We start from the raw sequence: 18723 nt of genomic DNA on the forward strand, positions 1-18723 counted from the left end.
CACGCTCATCTTGGAAGCAAGATGATGCAGAGCAACACAGGTTCTATTCCCAGGTCTGTGCTTAGAAGCCTCTGGGTATTAAGCACGCTATAAATAACCAATTATAATTAAAAAAAATACGAGACAGGGTCTGGCTGATTTTTGACCAATGTCTTCTTTGTGGCAGTGCTTGGGTTAGAAAGTGGTTGTCATAATCCATTGAATATTTTCAGTACATAATATGCGATTTTCTCATCAGACCAAACGTTGGCAATATTATCAACAGGTAAAGAATTATAAAGAGGTAGGTTAAAGGGTTACCTAATAAACATTACAAATTGACAATTCAATGTTCTCAACAATGTTGCTTCATTTTGAAATAGAGAAGACTCTTGTATTCTGCAACAAATGGGAGGCTTTATTATTTCAGAAAATAGACACATGGCATTTGTTTTAGGTTAATTATACATCCGGTAAAGCAATGGTCTTTCATTCATGATAGAAGTGTCTGAACTTGATGGGGAGATCTGTGCAGAATGTTTTCAGGCTCCTTATATTCATTGGCAGGGTTCATCACTGCTGCATAAAATTCTGTGTAAGCTCTGCATACCAATTGTGTTGACTGTTTTATTATTTGCTCTCTGAAAAAAATAAACATCAAGTATTAGGCATACACTAGCACACAATCTGCATAGAGGCACATAATTAAAGACTGTGGCTTGTCTCAAAGTCCAATCCTCAAGCCATCAAAGAAAACTAAGTATAAGGGCGTTTGTTGGAATAACAAGTCCCTTGCCTACACATATGTATTTTATAGCCATGGGGTGTGTGCAAGCTACTGCTATTTGAAGTACCAAATAGTGCAAATAGTCTCCTTGGTATAAATTATATAAAACCATTCAAACAAGTGCTCTTTCACAAAAACTGCCATAACTGGCAAACTGTGAGGCCATGGTCCATGCAAACCTCTGCAGTCCTCGCAGCCCTCCCAGATACCCTTGCTATAATGCATCCTCAAAACTAACATCTCTACCATGCTCCAGGTTTTTATGGCACTTACACATCTCCCCTCAGAAGCTCGTTTGTTGCTTGTGGCCCTCAGAAAAAATATTGTAATCCATAGTTTATTCAGTTTTATGTTGTAGCCTTGTATAGGATTCACAGGCCACACAAGGCTAGAGCCAAGTAACCTGGTCAAGCTCGAGGCGACAACAGTCACAGGAGTCCATCATTGAATCAGTGAGTAACAATCTTGACATTAACATTATGATACTATGTAAGCAGAGTTCCTTTTCCATTCATTTCAATATTCTACTGCACAGCTTTGAGCCGATACAGCGTGTTTCCGAGAGGCATCCTCACAGTGCTAAAAAGAGCTGAGCGTTGGCATTAATGACCAAGACACCCTTCAGAGGCTCGTTTTACCACCATTAGAACTGTTATGTTTTTAGTAAGCAGCACTGTTTTGTTTTTAGTACGCAAATTTACATGGGGCTCACCAAACCAGTTTACCAACATTAAATAAAACAATAAAAAAGTATTGCCTTCACAAAAAAAAAAAGACACTGGCGGACAGCATGAGCTCTTTTAGTTTGGTTGTGTCTAAAGTGCATGGCTCGAGGTGTGGCTTGGAGCGAGTAGTGAAAGAAGCGAAGCAGCAGAGAAATCTTGAATTTGTTTTTATTTCCAGGGCTTTGGCATAATTGGTGACCGGGGAAAGAGAGTAGAGCCAGAGAATGTGACTGTCAGTGAATTTGGAATACAGGTTCCTATTGTTATATTAAGCCTGCATTCTGAGTTCACTGATTGCTTAAAGCACCTATGGAGGGTGCTAGTGGGTCACGCTGTTTTTTTCTGATCATAAGTCAGTCAGTTCTTAATTAAAATAGCCATAGGTCAAAGTCAAACATCTCGAAGGTGAAATTAAAAGAGAATGACAGAAGAGTGGCCAACCTTATTAGACCATTAGGTTTTGGAAATGTATGTTGATTAAGTAACTTGTTCATCATATTCAAGAAAGGGTGTATGTAATTTTCTACTCTATGTATCCATTCCCAGAAGTAAGGAAACTTTGGAATTGAGAAGCTGTGGGGATGGGGCAGGTAGTTAATGGAGTGTCTCTCTGATCTTTACAAAATCAAAGTCAGAGGTTCAAAGTTAAATCCGGGCAGGAACAAGAACACTGTTAGTCCCTCTAAGCTCAATGAAAAGAGTACCAATTTCCAAATGACAATGCTAGTTGCAAATAAAACTTGTTCTGTAAAGTGAGTTGAATGAAATAAATATTATAAAATATAATCAAATATTTGGGTATCCAAGTAAAGATGTTGAATCTTTGCTTGCGTACAACATTCGCCTGAAGATTACGGAAATAGATGGGCTTTGCTGTAGATTGGAGAAGCTAAAGTTGTCCATATGGGGTAAAGTGTATGTGGTAAAGATGTCCCTTCTTCCAAAACTTTTGTATGTTTTTAGTATGCTCCCGCTGCCTGCTCTCTAATAATCTATTATTGAGTATTAATAGGTCTTTGAATGCATTTATGTGGGGGGAAGGAGGTTGTGTGCTTTACAAACCTGTGCAGTTGGGTGGTTTTGACTATCCCGACATAAAACGTTATCACACTGCATTTACGTTACGGGCACTACATCATTGGTTGGCAGCTGATCAGACTAATTGTGCGGGTTGGATTAAAATTGAGAAAGAAACAGTTTTGCCTATCTCGTTAGATGTTCTATTGTTCATGGACAAAAGGTTGTCGGATGGTACACCTCCACCTTTTATAAAACATGTTGTCAAGGAATGGCGTAAATGTAATGAGGTTCGGGAGGAGAAATATCTATTGGGTGCAGATTCTAGTATATGGAAAAATCAGGCTGTGAAGCAGAATGATTGTGTTTTATCATGGACTTCATGGCAGCGAGTCTGTATCTGGAGAATTGGACAGGTCCATGATGGAAAGAATATGGTTGACTTCCAGTTTTTGCAATTTAAATATAAGCTGAAAGCAACTGAGAGCGTCGTTCTAATACATTAAGGGACATTTCTTACGTGATGTTTTCACCATTGAATGCTAGAATGCATGCACCGCCTACTTCATTAGTCCCCTCCAAGAACATGCCTTTGTCTGCTTCTACCTTGTATAAATTGATTGCATCTCCTACATCTCAGTTAACATCACATTGTGGTTGAGGGAATTGGGATTCGGATTTAGGTTAATCGTTATCAGATCTAGAATGGAGCTGCATATGCGCAGGTCCTAATAAATAAAAAGTGGATTTAGACTTGAGGTTCACACAACAAAGAATTACTCATTATTTATATTGGTCTCCATGGAAGATGAAATCGTGTAAATTGTGTAATGTGGATGTTTGTTGGAACTGTTTGTGTGGAAAGATACAGATTTGTTGGGATGGTGTCTTTCAGAGAATGGAATTAGTTTTGGATTAATTGCTTCCAAGAGCCCACTTTTTGGTGTGTTGGGTTTGATCCCAGTCAATATTGCACTGTCTGATAGTAAGGTGTTCTGGTTGGACAGAGCTCTCCTGCTGGCTAAGAAGCAAATTCTGAAATTATGGAAAAGTGATACTTCCCCCAGTGTGGATGATTGGTTGCAAAGTCTGTCCATTCTCTCTAGGAGAGAGAAAGCAGCCTTCAGCACCAAGGGCCAAACTGATTAATATGAAAGGATTTGGGGTGCGTTTAATGATCTTTCTGCATAATTGTTTATTCGTTTTCTAGGGTGTTTTTTATTTTTATTTCTTCTCTTTTTTTCCTCTTTTCTCTTTCCTTTCTCTTTCACTCCTTTTCACTCTTTCCTTATTATTTCGTCCATCTGGATTTCTATTCGTCTTGTTGTTCTTTTTAAAATTAGGATATTATATTGCATTTGAATAAGTATTGTCCTGTACATTCATAATATGGTATTTTGCTATATTGTTTATGAAAAAGCAAAATGTATGCATAAAACTATTTTTTTTAAAAAGAAATAAATAATATATATGCATCAAATTGCAGATGTTGCTCTTGTAGAGTGTATTTTATCTCCACAAGTAGAACAAGTTACTTACCAACTGGTAATGTTCTTTCGATTGGATGTTCCTCCATCGTATTGCACATCTTTGACATGTAATGTCCACAGCTGTGTAGTTCGGAAACATTTTCAGCAGAGGGCGTCCTGCGTCGATGGCGTCTGGTCGATGTCCCTCGAAGGCCTCCATTGAGGGTGACATCACCAGATGTTATAAATAGGATGCACGGCGCCCGTAGCCTCAGTTTATGTTTTTTCCCCCCATAACGTGTGACATGCACATTTCCAATGCCTGCTTGACTGCACATAGCCTTGCGGAAAAACGTAAGCTGCAATCGCATAGGAAATTCTCCAGAGGGGCAGGCTGGGAGGGCGATGTGGAATACGTTGGAGGAACATCCAATCGAAAGAACGTTGCCAGTTGGTAAGTCACTTGTTCTTCGAATGGATTGTGTCCTCCAACGTATTCCACATCTTTGACAGACTCCCAAAGCAGTACCAGAAAATGGAGGAGGGAAAAGAATTTAGAGTACCCAATCAGATGGCAGAATAAAGAACTGCCTTACTAAAGGCCATATCTTGACCATGAAGTGTATCAAGGGACTAATGTTTAACAAAGGTGTGGATAGAAGCCCATGTGGCTGCATCACAAATGTTCTGAATAAGAACTCCCCTCTGCAGGGCTGTGGAAGTAGTCACACCCCTAGTGGAATGAGCTCGCAGCCCATCAGGGGGGTTCTTGCCCGCCAAACGGTAACATTCAGTAATGGTGAGGATAATCCACCTGGAAGAGGTCTGTTTTGAAACAGCCTGACCTAATCGGTGACCAGCATACCACGCAAAGAGTTGATCGTCCACTCGGACCCTGGACATCCTAGAAATATAAAAGCTGAGAGCTCTCCTAGGATTCAACCTATGGAGTCGCTCCTCTTCCTTCCCAGGATGAGGAGGAGGATAGAAAGAAGGAAGAACCACTTTCTGGCTCAACTGAAATTCAGACATTACCTTAGGTAGAAAGGATGGACGTACCCTCAGTGCCACCCTATCCTTGTGGAACACAGTAAAGGGCAGCTTAGATGAAAGTGCCTGCAATTCACTCACTCGGTGAGCGGAAGTAACCACAACCAAGAGCACCGTCTTGTAAGACAATAACCTAAAAGGACAAAAGTAAAAAGGTTCAAACGGAGTACCCATAAGGAATTTCAAAACCAAATTCAGATCCCAAACCGGCACCTGGAAAGGGGACAGCGGGAACCAATTAGTGAGGCCTTTAAGAAATTGTGAAACCAAAGGAATCTTAAAGTAAGAACATTCTTCAGATAAGCGCTTGAAGATAGACAGCACCACCAGGTAACCTTTAATGGTACCCACTTGAAGGCCCCTGTGGGTCAAAGAAAGTAAGAAAGACAAACCCATGGGAACGGAGCACTGAAAAGGATCAACATTTTGTCCTCTGCACCAGTCGCCGAACCTACGCCAACGGCAACGGTACAGGGATTTTGTTGCTGGCCGCCTGGCCGAAAGCAACACCTCCGTCACGCAATCCGGGAGGTCCCAATCCTTATACCTCAACTTTTCAGATACCAAGCGTGAGGGTTGAGGGTCCTGACCTCTGGATGGAGAACCTGACCGCCGCCCTCACGCGAGAGCAGATCCTCTTGGCCTACCGGCGTGGATGGCAGATGGACATTTCTAGAAGGTCTGGGTACCACGCTCTCCTGGGCCAATCCGGAGCAATGAGGATCATGTGGGATCCGAACCTCTGTAACCTCCTTAACACTTGAGGAATAACGGGGACTGGAGGAAATGCATACAGCAGTGGCAATGACGAATCCACCACAAATGCGTCTTCTAAGGCTCCTCTCAGAGGACATTCCATTGAGCATAATCTCTCGGACTTCCGGTTGGCACTGGTGGCGAAGAGATCCACTTGTGGGGTTCTGCAATGGGCGAAGATCTCCAGAAGGACTTCCTGAGCCAACTCCCACTAGTGAGAGATCCTGCTCTGCCTGCTCAGAGCGTCCGCCGCCGCATTGTCCTCTCCGGCCAGATGAACTGCTGAGAGTGGAATTTCCTGCTGAATGGCCCAGAACCAGAGCTGCATTGCCTCTCTGCACAACGGGAGTGACCCTATCCCCGCTTTTTTGTTGAGGTAATGCATGGCCACTGTGTTGTCCGTCATGATCAGGATGCTCTTCCCCCGCAAAGACGGCAGAAAAGCCTTCAGGGCCAGCCTGATGGCCCTCAGCTCTAACAGGTTGATGTGGAGTTTGGACTCCGACGGAGACCAACGACTGCTGGCGGTCAAGTGCTTGGCATGAGCTCCCAATCCTGTGAGGGGAAGCGTCCGTCACTACAGTCATCTCCGGCCATGGTTGCCAAAACAGTTCCCCCTTCATCAGGTTCCCCTCATTGGCCCACCACAGAAGAGAGACCAAAAGTGGAATCTAAAGGGATCAAACATCTTGCCCGAGAACTGCGACCACTGCAGCTTGAGGGCCCATTGCAGGGATCTCATCCTCAGCCTGGCTTCTGGCAACCAGAAAAATGCAGGATGCCATGAGGCCGAGCAACCTTAAGAATTTGAAAGCCGGGAGACTCTGGGCATGTTGAAACTTGTTCACCATCTGCACAATGTGATGAGCCCTTACCTTGGGAGGCAAGCACTTCCCCAAGGACTTGTCCAACACAGCCCCTATGTACTGCAGCTGTTGGGACGGTGTCAGATGCGACTTCTTGAAATTGAGGGAGAAGCCCAGCTTGTGGAGGGAGGTGAGACTGAGGGGAGCCCCTGCTTGCTCTGGAGAGCGCGCACAGATCAGCCAGTCGTCCATGTAGGGGTAGATGTGAATCCTGCATCGCCTGAGATACGCTGCCACCACCACCATTAGCTTGGCGAAGACCCTCGGGGTGGAGGTCAATCCAACATGCAGGACCCGAAACTGAAAGTGCGAGTCGCCACCCCCAAACTTCAGGTACTCTGTGTTTGGGATGAATCGGCATATGAAAGTAAGCATCCTGTAGGTCCAGAGACACCAACCAATCCTGAAGTTGAAGGGCCTGGAGGACTTGAGAAAGAGTAACCATCTTGAACTTGTCCTTCCTGAGAAGTTTGTTCAACCAACGTAAATATAGGATGGGTCTCAATCCTCATCTTTCTTTGGAATAATAAAATATGGGGAATACCAACCCTTGTTCCTCTCCGCTACAGACACCAGTTCTATAGCGCCTTTCCCTAGCAGGGTGTTAGGGAGAATTCTCTGTAAAGGCTAATTTCCCAAACCTAGTAAGTCCCCCAGCAGCTTTGCTGGATTTTTTGGGGTTTATTTTTTTCTCCTGCTAAGAGTGAGACTCTTTTCCTCCCACTCTTAGGAGGTGTTCCTTTGACTTTGTATGTGTTTTATGGGCTATGGGGTCCTTTACCCCATAGGGCTTCATGTGTTTTTGGTATGTGGGTTACACTGCACCCTCCGTGCCGTAACCCAGGAGTGTCGTAGCGACCCCCAAACAGACTCCATACCCTGGGACTGACTACTGTCTCCCAGGGCATGTAAAGTCACCATTGGCTTTACTAGTCTTAAATTGTGAACAGAACCAGTACAAACCATCATATTGTGGACATACTGGTCGGGGCAATTCGATTGCCCCAGGGTCTGTTGTTCGAGGGGGCACTGTCCAGTCCCCCCCGACCGAGTTTTGGCTGGTGGCAGTGGATACTACTTTTTATATTCGACCGCAAATATATTTCTATGGGATTTTCCCATTGTTCGAGGCTACCACTTTTTAATATAGCCTCGAACATACCGCCGGTTTATTAAATTAATATAAATTCACTGGTTGGTATTTTTTTGCCGAAACTTGGTTCCAAAATGGCGTTTGTGTTCGCTTCTGTGACTCCAAGTCGGGCCCTTTGTTCCACTTTTTGGCGGGCTTCTCCACAGAAGCCTCCAAAAGTGGTGCCACTCTGTCTGGGTACCACAGGGGGTGTGGGAGGTGGTTTAGGCACCCTGGACTGAGTTGCCTCGGCAACTCAAGTCGCACTCTTGTGTGATTCGCCCAAGTGGTGAGCCGCCCGGCACACCACTTAGCATGTTTGAGTGACAGCTAGGCTGAATGAATGGGGGTTTTCTGCATACAAGCAGGGCTTTGGGGACTGGAACTTCAGAAGTCGCCACAGGACCTAAAGAATCCAAGGAGGGAGAAGCCGAGCCGACCTGCAACGACGACACCACCGGTGAAGCCCTGCTGAACCGTCTCACCACTTTTCCCGACGACAGAGGAGATCTCAAGCCCGGAGAGTGTTCTTCCTTTGACTGGTGGGGATAACCAGTTTACCCGTCTTTTTGCCTTCCTAGACCATCTCGTGGCCGCCTTGCCCATGCCAAGCACCCCGGCAACCGGAATACCACGGTTTACAACTACCGTGAAGAAAAGGGTAGTACCTTGTAACCGGGAAACTCTGCGGCTGGTTTCTTCCCTGCCAGTGCAACGACCTTCAGCTTTCCTCCACGTCGAGACCTCCTCTTCCTCTGGAAGAAACACCAACTTGCACCCGCTGCCAGGAACAACTGCCCTCGCTGGAGCGGTCTTCCCATTTTCAGGTACCGTGTCCCGCCTGGCTTCCCTTGCGACAGATCGTTCGGGGTGACAGTAAATCCTCGACTTTCTAACCTGGGTTAGCCTGGGGCCTGTTAACTAACTTTTCCTGACTTGATCTCAATCTTTTATGAACTATCTACAAAGACATAACCCCACTGTGTGATCCTGGACACATTTCGCTAGCTCTCTCTAAGAGTGGGCCTGGCATTTGAACTTCCTTGCTCTCCAGTAGACTTTGCCTAACCTGCCTCACTGTGGTTCTTTGAAAAGTATTGAAATTTGTGTGCTTTCACAACTTTGCCTTTTCCCTCCCTTTTTCTATAACTTATTAGAGTGCCATCTTATGTTAAGCGCTCACCTCTGTCTGAAAATAAGTGCTGTTTCTCATTAAGACTTGTCTAATAAGTAATCAGGGTTGTATATGTATAATAGTGACTATGTGTTGAAATTACATACCTCTTTGTGTGCTAGTGTAATTTACAAGTGTGTCCTTAAATAAATAATTATATACTTTTACACCAAAGCTCTGGTCAGTGTTTGCTTTTGCTACTGTATCTCTGTACCTATTGTGTATACTCTATATACTGCCTAACTCATCTTGAGAGAAGTATGACTGCTCAGCCACAGCTACCAGGTAAATCTGGGTGGTACAGACTGCTACCAATTGGGTTTACTGCCAACCCCCTGTAGTCCTAAATCTTTTGCAGTGGTCCCTAAGGGAACTGCACAGGTTTCTGCCTAACACTGGTGTACATCGGTGGGATTTGTATTGAGTATACATTTGAGTGTGCTTATAGATACCTTAGTGCAACTAACCAGAAAGCTTAGCACTAAAGAAGTTATTTTCTAAACCTGTCAATTATGGAAAGTTATAGTCAAGAGTCCCTTGCTACAAAAACTGCTGATTGTTTAAGAGTTCTCTGTAAGCATAAGAACCTCCTGACTAAGGGCAAGAAAATGGAGCTAATAGAATGGTTGTTAGCAAACCAAAGTCTGGATGGTGGTTCAGAGGAACCTACTACGCCAGCAACCGTAGATAACAGCAATCATATTGATATGAATGTTAGTATTGATAACTTTGAGTCAGAAGCAGAAGAGGAGGGCGAAGATGTTAGAGTTGTCTCCCCTGGGCCTCTATCTGCCCTGCCAGCTGTAGCTACTGGACCTTTACCAGGTCACACACTTAATCCCCAATATATGGAACTAGAAAAAAAGAAGCTTGAATTAGAAATCAAAAGAATTAGTGCTCAAACAGAACAATGGCACCAAGAACTAAGGCTCAGAGAAATGGAGCTCAACCATGAGCTAGAAATGAAAAAAATTGTCTTTGGAAAGTGCTTCTCTCTCCGAATCCTCTAAGAGTTCCAGTCCCAAAGACCCTGGATGCCTAAGGAGTTGGTGGGTATGTATGAGCCTAAGTTGGATGTGTTGGATTGGTTGAGTTTGTTTGAATATAATCATGGGCTCCAGAACATTACAGGAAATGAGTTACTTTCCTGGTTGTTCTCTAGGCTCCCATTGTTGAAACTGATGTGGTAATGGAGTTGGGGGAAGAGGATAAGGAGGATTATGAATGTGTGAAGCTAGCTTTGATAGCTAAATTTGGGAAGACCCATTCCCAGTACCTTAAGAGGTTTAGGACCCTCAAAAAGCATGATGGTACCCCTTGGGCTACCTGGGTGAGAGAAAGTTTGAAGAACTTAGAGGGATGGATTAAGGGTTACAAAGTCAACACTTATGAGGGAATGAAGAATCTTGTGATGTTGGAGTCAATTTATGATGCCTGCTCTCCTGAGCTCAGACAGAACTTGGCTGATTCAAAGGAATTAGATTCCAGGAAACCAGCTAAGTCTGCTGACTTGTGGGTTGCCAACAGGGCTACTCAAAAGGACTCTGGGGTAACACAGAAAAAGGATGAGGGGAAACAGCCAAAAAAGGACTCAAAAGAGAATTCTAATAATTCCAATCCCAAGGAGGGCCCCCAAACAAAACAATAAGGGTAAACCACAAGGGAAACCAAATCAGAGTAGTGTACCCTCTGGTGGTAAACCAGAAGGAGGTCAGAGCAAGCCACCATTCCAGAAAGCATTTGGTAAATGTTATGTTTGTGGCTCGCCTGACCATGTGAAAGGAGATCCCAGATGTAAGGGTAAACCTTAAGGGGTCCAGCTTGTCTCCTTAGCCTTCGCTCCAGAGGAGGAAGTACAAATGGCAAGCGGAAACTTTCTACTGCTGGCTGATGAACCCATTGGAGTCTCAGCCAGTGTTTCTTTAGTGTCTCTGGGTCTGTGGGAACAACAGAATTTAGATGTCTTTAACTTTATCCCAGATAATATTAAAGAGTATTATAAGGACAGTGTCCAGGTGAATGGTCAGGAGACTCCTGCCATTAAGGACACTGGGGCCAGCATACCTGTGGTGGATAAATCTTTTTTTCAGGCTGAGGATGTTGCTAAGGCACCCAAACACCTCACCAAGTTAGCTGGAGTGCCTGTGCAGATGCTTCCCCAATTACCAGTTCTCATCCAGTGTAATGACATGACTGCGAAGATACCTGTCAGCATACAAAGTGAGGTACCAGGAAGGGTTCTGTTGGGTAATGACCTGAAAACTCTTGGAGTAGTGTCACATACCCCCAGACCTCCTAGTAAAAGGTTTCAGGAGCTCACCAGACCTGCAAGGGAGAGAACCAGGAGAGGTACTCCCAAGGAGATGATGAAGAAAGATATCACTCCTACTCCACTGGAGTTACAACTTGCTATCACTGAACAAAAAGAAGCAAAGGGGAAACCCAAGACTTCCAAGAAACAGCCAACAGCAAGCACTCCAGTGCTTCCAACAAGGACTTCCCCTAGGTTGTCCAAAGTTACTCCACCTCCAGCTGAGGCTGAGAGGGAGGAACAGCCCTTTATGGTTGAGCTAGACTCTGAAGAAGAGCTAGTGGAAGGCCAAGAACTCATTGGAGATCTGGATCCTGTTGACCATCCTGAGCTGCAGTCTTTACTGGCAGAAGGTGGGCCCAACAGGGCAGACTTCAGTAAGGGACAGAGAGAATGTCCAACTCTGGAAGGTCTTCGCCAACAGGTAGCTTCTCAGGCTGATGGGCAAGAGCCTGGAAAGTATAGGTTACACTGGGAAGATGGTCTCTTCTACAGTGAACCAACTGAGTCTGCACCTGGAGACTATAAGCGGCTTGTAGTACCTCAAGAAAACAGACAACAGTTCTTGCAACTGGCCCATGAGATTTCTTTGGCTGGTCACTTGAGCTTCAAGAAGACCAAGGAAAGGCTCTCACTCTACTTTTATTGGCCGAGGATGGGAGCTGAGTTTCGCAAGAGCTGCCATACCTGCCAGACTTCTGGTAAGGTTGGGTCCAAGAATGTGGCACCTTTAGTGCCTCTCCCAGTTGTGGGAGTCCCATTTGAGAGGGTAGGGATTGACATTATTGGTCCCCTTGATCCCCCAACCTCCTCAGGGAACAGGTTTATCCTTGTTGTAGTAGACCATGCTACTAGGTACCTTGAGGCAATTCCTATGAGGACTGTTACAGCTCAGGCTGTGGCTAAGGCCCTCCTTGGTATTTTTACCAGGGTTGGGTTTCCTAAGGAAGTAATCTCTGACAGGGGGTCAAATTTTATGTCCCACTACATCACGGGTGCACAACATACGGCCCGCGGGCCAGTTCCGGCCCGCCATGCCGTTTTGTCCGGCCCGCGAGGCACAAAGAGTTTCCTAATGGAGGGCGGCTCGCAAGCAGCATCGGCCGCCCTCCATTAGGAAAGTCTTTGTTGTCTTTCGGACCGGACAAAACACTGGACCTCATTGGTTCAGTGCACATGAACCACGCAGCTCCTATGAGCCACGTAGTGCGTGTGTGCTGCACCAATGGAGTGCCAGCAGTACGGCTGGCGTGGCCAGTAAGGCTTGATGCCGGAAGGCATTTCAGCCTTGCTTGCCACCCCAGCCGTAGTGCCAGAAGCCTCGCCAGCGTTCCAGCACGTCTGAGTAAGTACATGGTGGGGGGGGGGCTGTATGTTTGTGTGTGTGTGTGTGTGTGTCTCGGGTCCGTCCTGACTGTGTTTTTTGTTTTTGTATGTATGTTGAGATGCGGAGGTGGGGGGGGGGGGCTCAGGTGTGTATGGGTGTGTTTGTATTTGTATGTCTGCAGTGTATGTTGAGATGCGGAGGTGGGGTGTGTGTCGGGTCTGCTTGAATGTGTTTGTGTGCAAGTGCAGTGTGTGTTGAGATGCGGAGGGGGTGTGGGGGTCGGATCTGCCTGAATGTGTTTGTGTGCAAGTGGATTGTGTGTTGAGATGCGGAGGGGGGGGGGGGTCTGCCTGAATGTGTTTGTGTGCAAGTTCAGTGTATGTTGAGATGCTGGGTTGGGGTGTGTGTCGGGTCTGCTTGAATGTGTTTGTGTGCAAGTTCAGTGTATGTTGAGATGCTGGGTTGGGGTGTGTGTCGGGTCTGCTTGAATGTGTTTGTGTGCAAGTTCAGTGTATGTTGAGATGCGGGAGTGGGGTGTGTGTCGGGTCTGCTTGAATGTGTTGGTGTGCAAGTGAAATGTATGTTGAGATGCTTGGGGGGCGGGTGGGAGGTTGGGGAGTTCTGGGTCTGCCTGAATGTTTGTTGTTGTTGTGTGCACGTTCAGTGTATGTTGAGATGTGGGGGTGGGGGGTCCGGGTCTGTATGCGTGCATGCTTGTGAGTTTGTTTGGTGAGTTGGGGGGTGGGGGGTTCAGGTCTGTATGGATGCATGGTGTATACTTGAGTTTGTATGGTGAGTTGGGGATGGGGTCTGTATGGGTGCATGGTGTATACTTGTGAGTTTGTATGGTGAGTTGGGGGTGGGGGGTTCGGGTCTGTATGGGTGCATGGTGTATGCTTGTGGGTTTGTGTGCTGAGTTGGGGGTGGGGGGTTCGGGTCTGTATGGGTGCATGGTGTATGCTTGTGGGTTTGTGTGCCGAGTTGGGGGTGGGGGTTCGGGTCTGTATGGGTGCATGGTGTATGCTTGTTAGCTTCTATGCAGGAGTGGGGGCGTTGGGGTCTGTATGAGTATGTATGCATGATGCATGCTTAGTGGCATGGGTCATAGTGTTTGCTTGAGGGGTCGGTGTCTTAGGGCATAGTGTTTGCATGAGGGGTGGATGTCTTGGGGCATAGTGTTTGCATGAGGGGTGGGTGTCATGGGGCATAGTGTTTGCATGAGGGGTGGGTGTCATGGGGCATAGTGTTTGCATGAGGGGTGGTTGTCATGGGGCATAGTGTTTGCATGAGGGGTAGGTGTCATGGGGCATAGTGTTTGGTTGGGGAGTTGGGGCCATGGGACATAGTGTTTGCATGAGGGGTGGGTGTCTTGGGGCCTAGTGTTTGCATGAGGGATGGGGGCCATGGGGCATAGTGTTTGGTTGGGGAGTGGGGGCCATGGGGAAAGTGTTTGGTTGGGGGTGGGGGCCATGGGACATAGTGTTTGCATGAGGGGTGGGTGTCTTGGGGCCTAGTGTTTGCATGAGGGATGGGGGCCATGGGGCATAGTGTTTGGTTGGGGAGTGGGGGCCATGGGGCATAGTGTTTGGTTGGGGAGTGGGGGCCATGGGGCATAGTGTTTGGTTGGGGAGTGGGGGCCATGGGGCATAGTGTTTGGTTGGGGAGTGGGGGCCATGGGACATAGTATTTGCGTCAGGGGTGGGTGTCTTGGGGCCTAGTGTTTGCATGAGGGGTGGGGGCCATGGGGCATAGTGTTTGGTTGGGGAGTGGGGGCCATGGGGCACAGGGTTTGCATGAGGGGTGGGTGTCATTGGGCATAGTGTTTGCTTGAGGGGGGTGTCATGGGGCATAGTGTTTGCATGAGGGGTGGGGGCCATGGGGCATAGTGTTTGGTTAGAGAGTGGGGGCCATGGGGCACAGTGTTTGCATGAGGGGTGGGTGTTATTGGGCATAGTGTTTGCATGAGGGGGGTGTTTTGGGGCATAGTGTTTGCATGAGGGGTAGGGGCCATGGGGCATAGTGTTTGGTTGGGAGTGGGGGCCATGTGGCATAGTGTTTGCTTGAGGGGTGGGGGCCTTGGGGCATAGTGTTTGCATGAGGGGTGGGAGCCATGGGGCATAGTGTTTAATAAAAATTAGGGGTTGAAAAAGCCTCCTGCCACGCCACGCCTACCGCCCCACCCACATTTACTTTTCAGCCCACTATAGCCATCATGTAGGGTACTTTCGGCCCTCTGTCAAAATCAGTTGTGCACCCCTGCACTACATGAAAGCCATGTGGAAAACCTGTGGAGTTACTTACAAGTTCTCTACCGCCTACCACCCTCAGGCAAATGGGTTGGTAGAAAGGTTCAACAGAACCATGAAGAGCATGATAGGTGCTTTATAAGAACCCCTTAAAAGAAAGTGGGACCTTCTATTGCCATGCCTTCTCTTTGCTTATAGAGAAGTCCCTCAGGAGGGAGTAGGTTATTCTCCCTTTGAACTTCTTTATGGCCATCCAGTCAGAGGTCCATTGGCCCTGGTTAAGGAGGGGTTGGAGAGTCCTCTTCCCCCAAGCCAGTCAGAGTGACTGACTATGTGATAGGTCTCCGGAGGAGAATGTCACAAATGATGGCAGAAGCAAGTGATAACCTGAAAGCTGGACAAGCTTTGGTCAAACATTGGCATGACCAAAAGGCTAACATGGTTGAATTCACTCAAGACCAGCTAGTTCTAGTTATGATCCCAACAAGGCAGAGGGCCTTGCAAGATAAATGGATGGGACCCTTCAAGGTTGTGGGTAAACCTGGAGAGGTGAACTATCTGGTGGACTTGGGCAATCCCAAGGAGGCTCCCAGAGTCTTCCACACCAACAACTAAAGGCGTATGTCTCCAGGCCTGAAGTAGGAGCCTTGCTTCTAGCTTCAACAGAAGAGGAAGAAGAGAGTGAAGCTCTCCCTGATCTCCTCAGAGGCTTACCCTTGGACGAAAAGATTGAAGGAGTAAATCTCTCTTCAAATCTGACACCTGAGCAACAAGAAGAGTGCAAAGCCATGTTAAATCAGTTTGCCTCTCTGTTCTCACTTTCACCAGGCTTGACCCCTTGGGGACAGCATGATATGCTCACTGGTGACTGTCTGGCAGTCAAAAGCAGAGGATATAGAATGTCAGAAAATGTAAGGACTCACATCAAAGGGGAGGTCAAGATAGATGCTTGATCTCGGGGTAATAGAGCCATCTACTAGTCCATGGTCTAGCACAGTTGTGTTAGTACCAAAGGCAGGATCCAAAGACTTGAGATTTTGTGTGGATTACAGAGCTCTTAATGCAGTCACAAAGACTGATGCCCACCCTTTGCCAAGGACAGATGAGTTGGTGGATAGACTTGGTTCAGCCAAGTTCCTCAGCACATGGGACCTTACGTCGGGCTATTGGCAAATAGCCCTGACAGACCATGCCAAGGAGAAGACTGCATTTTCTACCCCAGTTGGCTTATACCAATTTAAGGTTATGTCTTTTGGATTGAAAAATGCACCTGCGACATTCCAAAGGATGGTAAATCAGGTTCTGGCTGGGATGGAGGAATTCTGCATGGCATACTTGGATGACATTGCAGTATTCAGCCAATCCTGGGAAGAACATGTTAACCACCTAGGACATGTTTTGCAGGCTCTTGGACAAGCCAATCTGACCATAAAGGCAAGTAAATGCCAAATTGGTCAGAGTAAGGTGGCCTACCTTGGGCATGAGGTTGAAGGTGGAGAAATAAGGCCTTTGCTCAGTAAGATTGAAGCTGTGCAAAAATGGACAACACCTACTACTCAAACCCAGGTGAGAGCCTTCCTAGGCCTCAATGGGTATTACAGGCATTTCATAGAGAACTATGGGACCATAGCTTCTCCACTGAATGTAATTTCCTCTCCAAAATTCCCTAAGAAGGTCAAATGGAATGAGGAATGCAATCAGGCCTTTGAAAACCTGAGGAAAGCTCTTTGCCAAGCACCAGTATTGAGAGCTCCTGACTATCACCAAACTTTCATTGTGCAGACAGATGCTTCTAATGTAGGTATAGGTGCAGTCCTTAGCCAACTGGGTGAGAAAGGTAGGGAGCACCCCATTTGCTTCTTCAGCAGAAAGCTGAAGAATCCTGAGACAAGGTGGGCAACTATCGAAAGAGAATGTTTTGCTATTGTGTGGGCACTGAAGAAGTTTAAGCCATACTTGTATGGTTCTACTTTTGTCATTCAGACTGACCACCAACCCTTGAGATGGTTGATGCAAATGAAAGGGGAAAATTCAAAACTATTGAGATGGTCAATCTGCCTGCAAGGGTTTGATTTCACCATTGAGCACAGGTCAGGGTGTCACCACCAAAATGCTGATGGTCTCTCTAGGATGTATGTCATCGACTAGAGGTATGAGATTAATCCAGGAGTGGATTAAATCCTCCTGTCCCTTAGTCTGCGGGGGGGAGGGGGCGAGTGTTAGGGAGAATTCTCTGTAAAGGCTAATTTCCCAAACCTAGTTAGTCCCCCAGCAGCTTTGCTGGATTTTTTGGGGTTTATTTATTTCTCCTGCTAAGAGTGGGACTCTTTTCCTCCCACTCTTAGACATGATTTGAGGTGTTCCTTTGACTTTGTATGTGTGTTATGGGCTATGGGGTCCTTGACCCTATAGGGCTTCATGTGTTTTTGGTATGTGGGTTACACTGCACCCTCCGTGCCGTAACCCAGGGGTGTCGTAGCGACCCCCAAACATAGACTCCATACCCTGGGACAGACTACTGTCTCCTAGGGCATGTAAAGTCACCATTGGCTTTACTAGTCTTAAATTGTGAACAGAACCAGTACAAACCATCATATTGTGGACGTACTGGTCGGGGCAATTCGATTGCCCGGGTTCTGTTGTTCGAGGGGGCACTGTCCACTCCCCCCCGACCGAGTTTTGGTTGGTGGCAGTGGATACTACTTTTTATATTCGACCGCGAATATATTCCTATGGGATTTTCCCATTGTTTGAGGCTACCACTTTTTAATATAGCCTTGAACATACTGCTGGTTTATTAAATTAATATAAATTCACCCGTTGGTATTTTTTGCCGAAATGGCGTTTGTGTTCGCTTCTGTGACTCCAACCCAAGTCGAGCCCTTTGTTCCACTTTTTGGCGGGCTTCTCCACAGAAGCCTCCAAAAGTGATGCCACTCTGTCTGGGTACCACAGGGGGTGTAGGAGGGAGTTTAGGCACCCTGGACTGAGTTGCCTAGGCAACTCAAGTCGCACTCTTGTGTGATTGGCCCAAGTGGTGAGCCGCCCGGCTCACCACTTAGCATGTATGAGTGACAGCTAGGCTGAATGAATGGGGGTTTTCTGCATACAAGCAGGGCTTTGGGGACTGGAACTTCAGAAGTCACCACAGGACCTAAAGAATCTGTGGAGGGAGAAGCCGAGCCGACCTGCAACGACAACACCATCAGTGGAGCCCTGCTGAACCGTCTCACCACTTTTCCCGACAGAGGAGATCTCCAGCCCGGAGAGTCTTCTTCCTTTGACTGGTGGGGATAACCAGTTTGCCCATCTTTTCGCCTTCCTGGACCATCTCGTGGCCACCTTGCCCGTGCCAAGCACCCCGGCAACCGGAATACCACGGTTTACAACTACCGCGAAGAAAAGGGTAGTACCTTGTAACCGGGAAACTCTGCAGCTGGTTTCTTCTCTGCCAGTGCAACGACCTTCAGCTTTCCTCCACGTCGAGACCTCCGCTTCCTCTGGACGAAACACCAACTTGCACCCGCTGCCAGGAACAACTGCCCCCGCTGGAGCGGTCTTCCCATTTTCAGGTACTGTGTCCCGCCTGGCTTCCCTTGCGACAGATCGTTCGGGGTGACAGTAAATCCTCGACTTTCTAACCTGGGTTAGCCTGGGGCCTGTTAACTAACTTTTCCTGACTTGATCTCAATCTTTTATGAACTATCTACAAAGACTCTTTGGGCATAACCCCACTGTGTGATCCTGGACACATTTCGCTAGCTCTCTCTAAGAGTGGGCCTGGCATTTGAACTTCCTTGCTCTCCAGTAGACTTTGCCTAGCCTGCCTCACTGTGGTTCTTTGAAAAGTATTGAAATTTGTGTGCTTTCATAACTTTGCCTTT

At 46.9% G+C, this 18723-nt stretch overlaps 1 protein-coding gene across 1 annotated transcript in view; it reads right to left on the reverse strand.

The window, feature by feature from the left end:
* Positions 1-371: 371 nt before the first annotated feature.
* The window catches only part of COG6 (component of oligomeric golgi complex 6), a 1358763-nt gene continuing 1340411 nt past the window's right edge, over positions 372-18723 (reverse strand). The window contains exon 19 of the mRNA XM_069639705.1: positions 372-620. Coding sequence (XP_069495806.1) covers positions 473-620 — 148 coding nt within the window. The 3' untranslated portion in view covers positions 372-472. The remainder of the gene's footprint in view (positions 621-18723) is intronic.

Source organism: Ambystoma mexicanum, chromosome 7q (assembly GCF_040938575.1).
Source record: "Ambystoma mexicanum isolate Mex_15411 chromosome 7q, UKY_AmexF1_1, whole genome shotgun sequence".
NCBI classification, from domain to species: Eukaryota; Metazoa; Chordata; class Amphibia; order Caudata; family Ambystomatidae; genus Ambystoma; species Ambystoma mexicanum.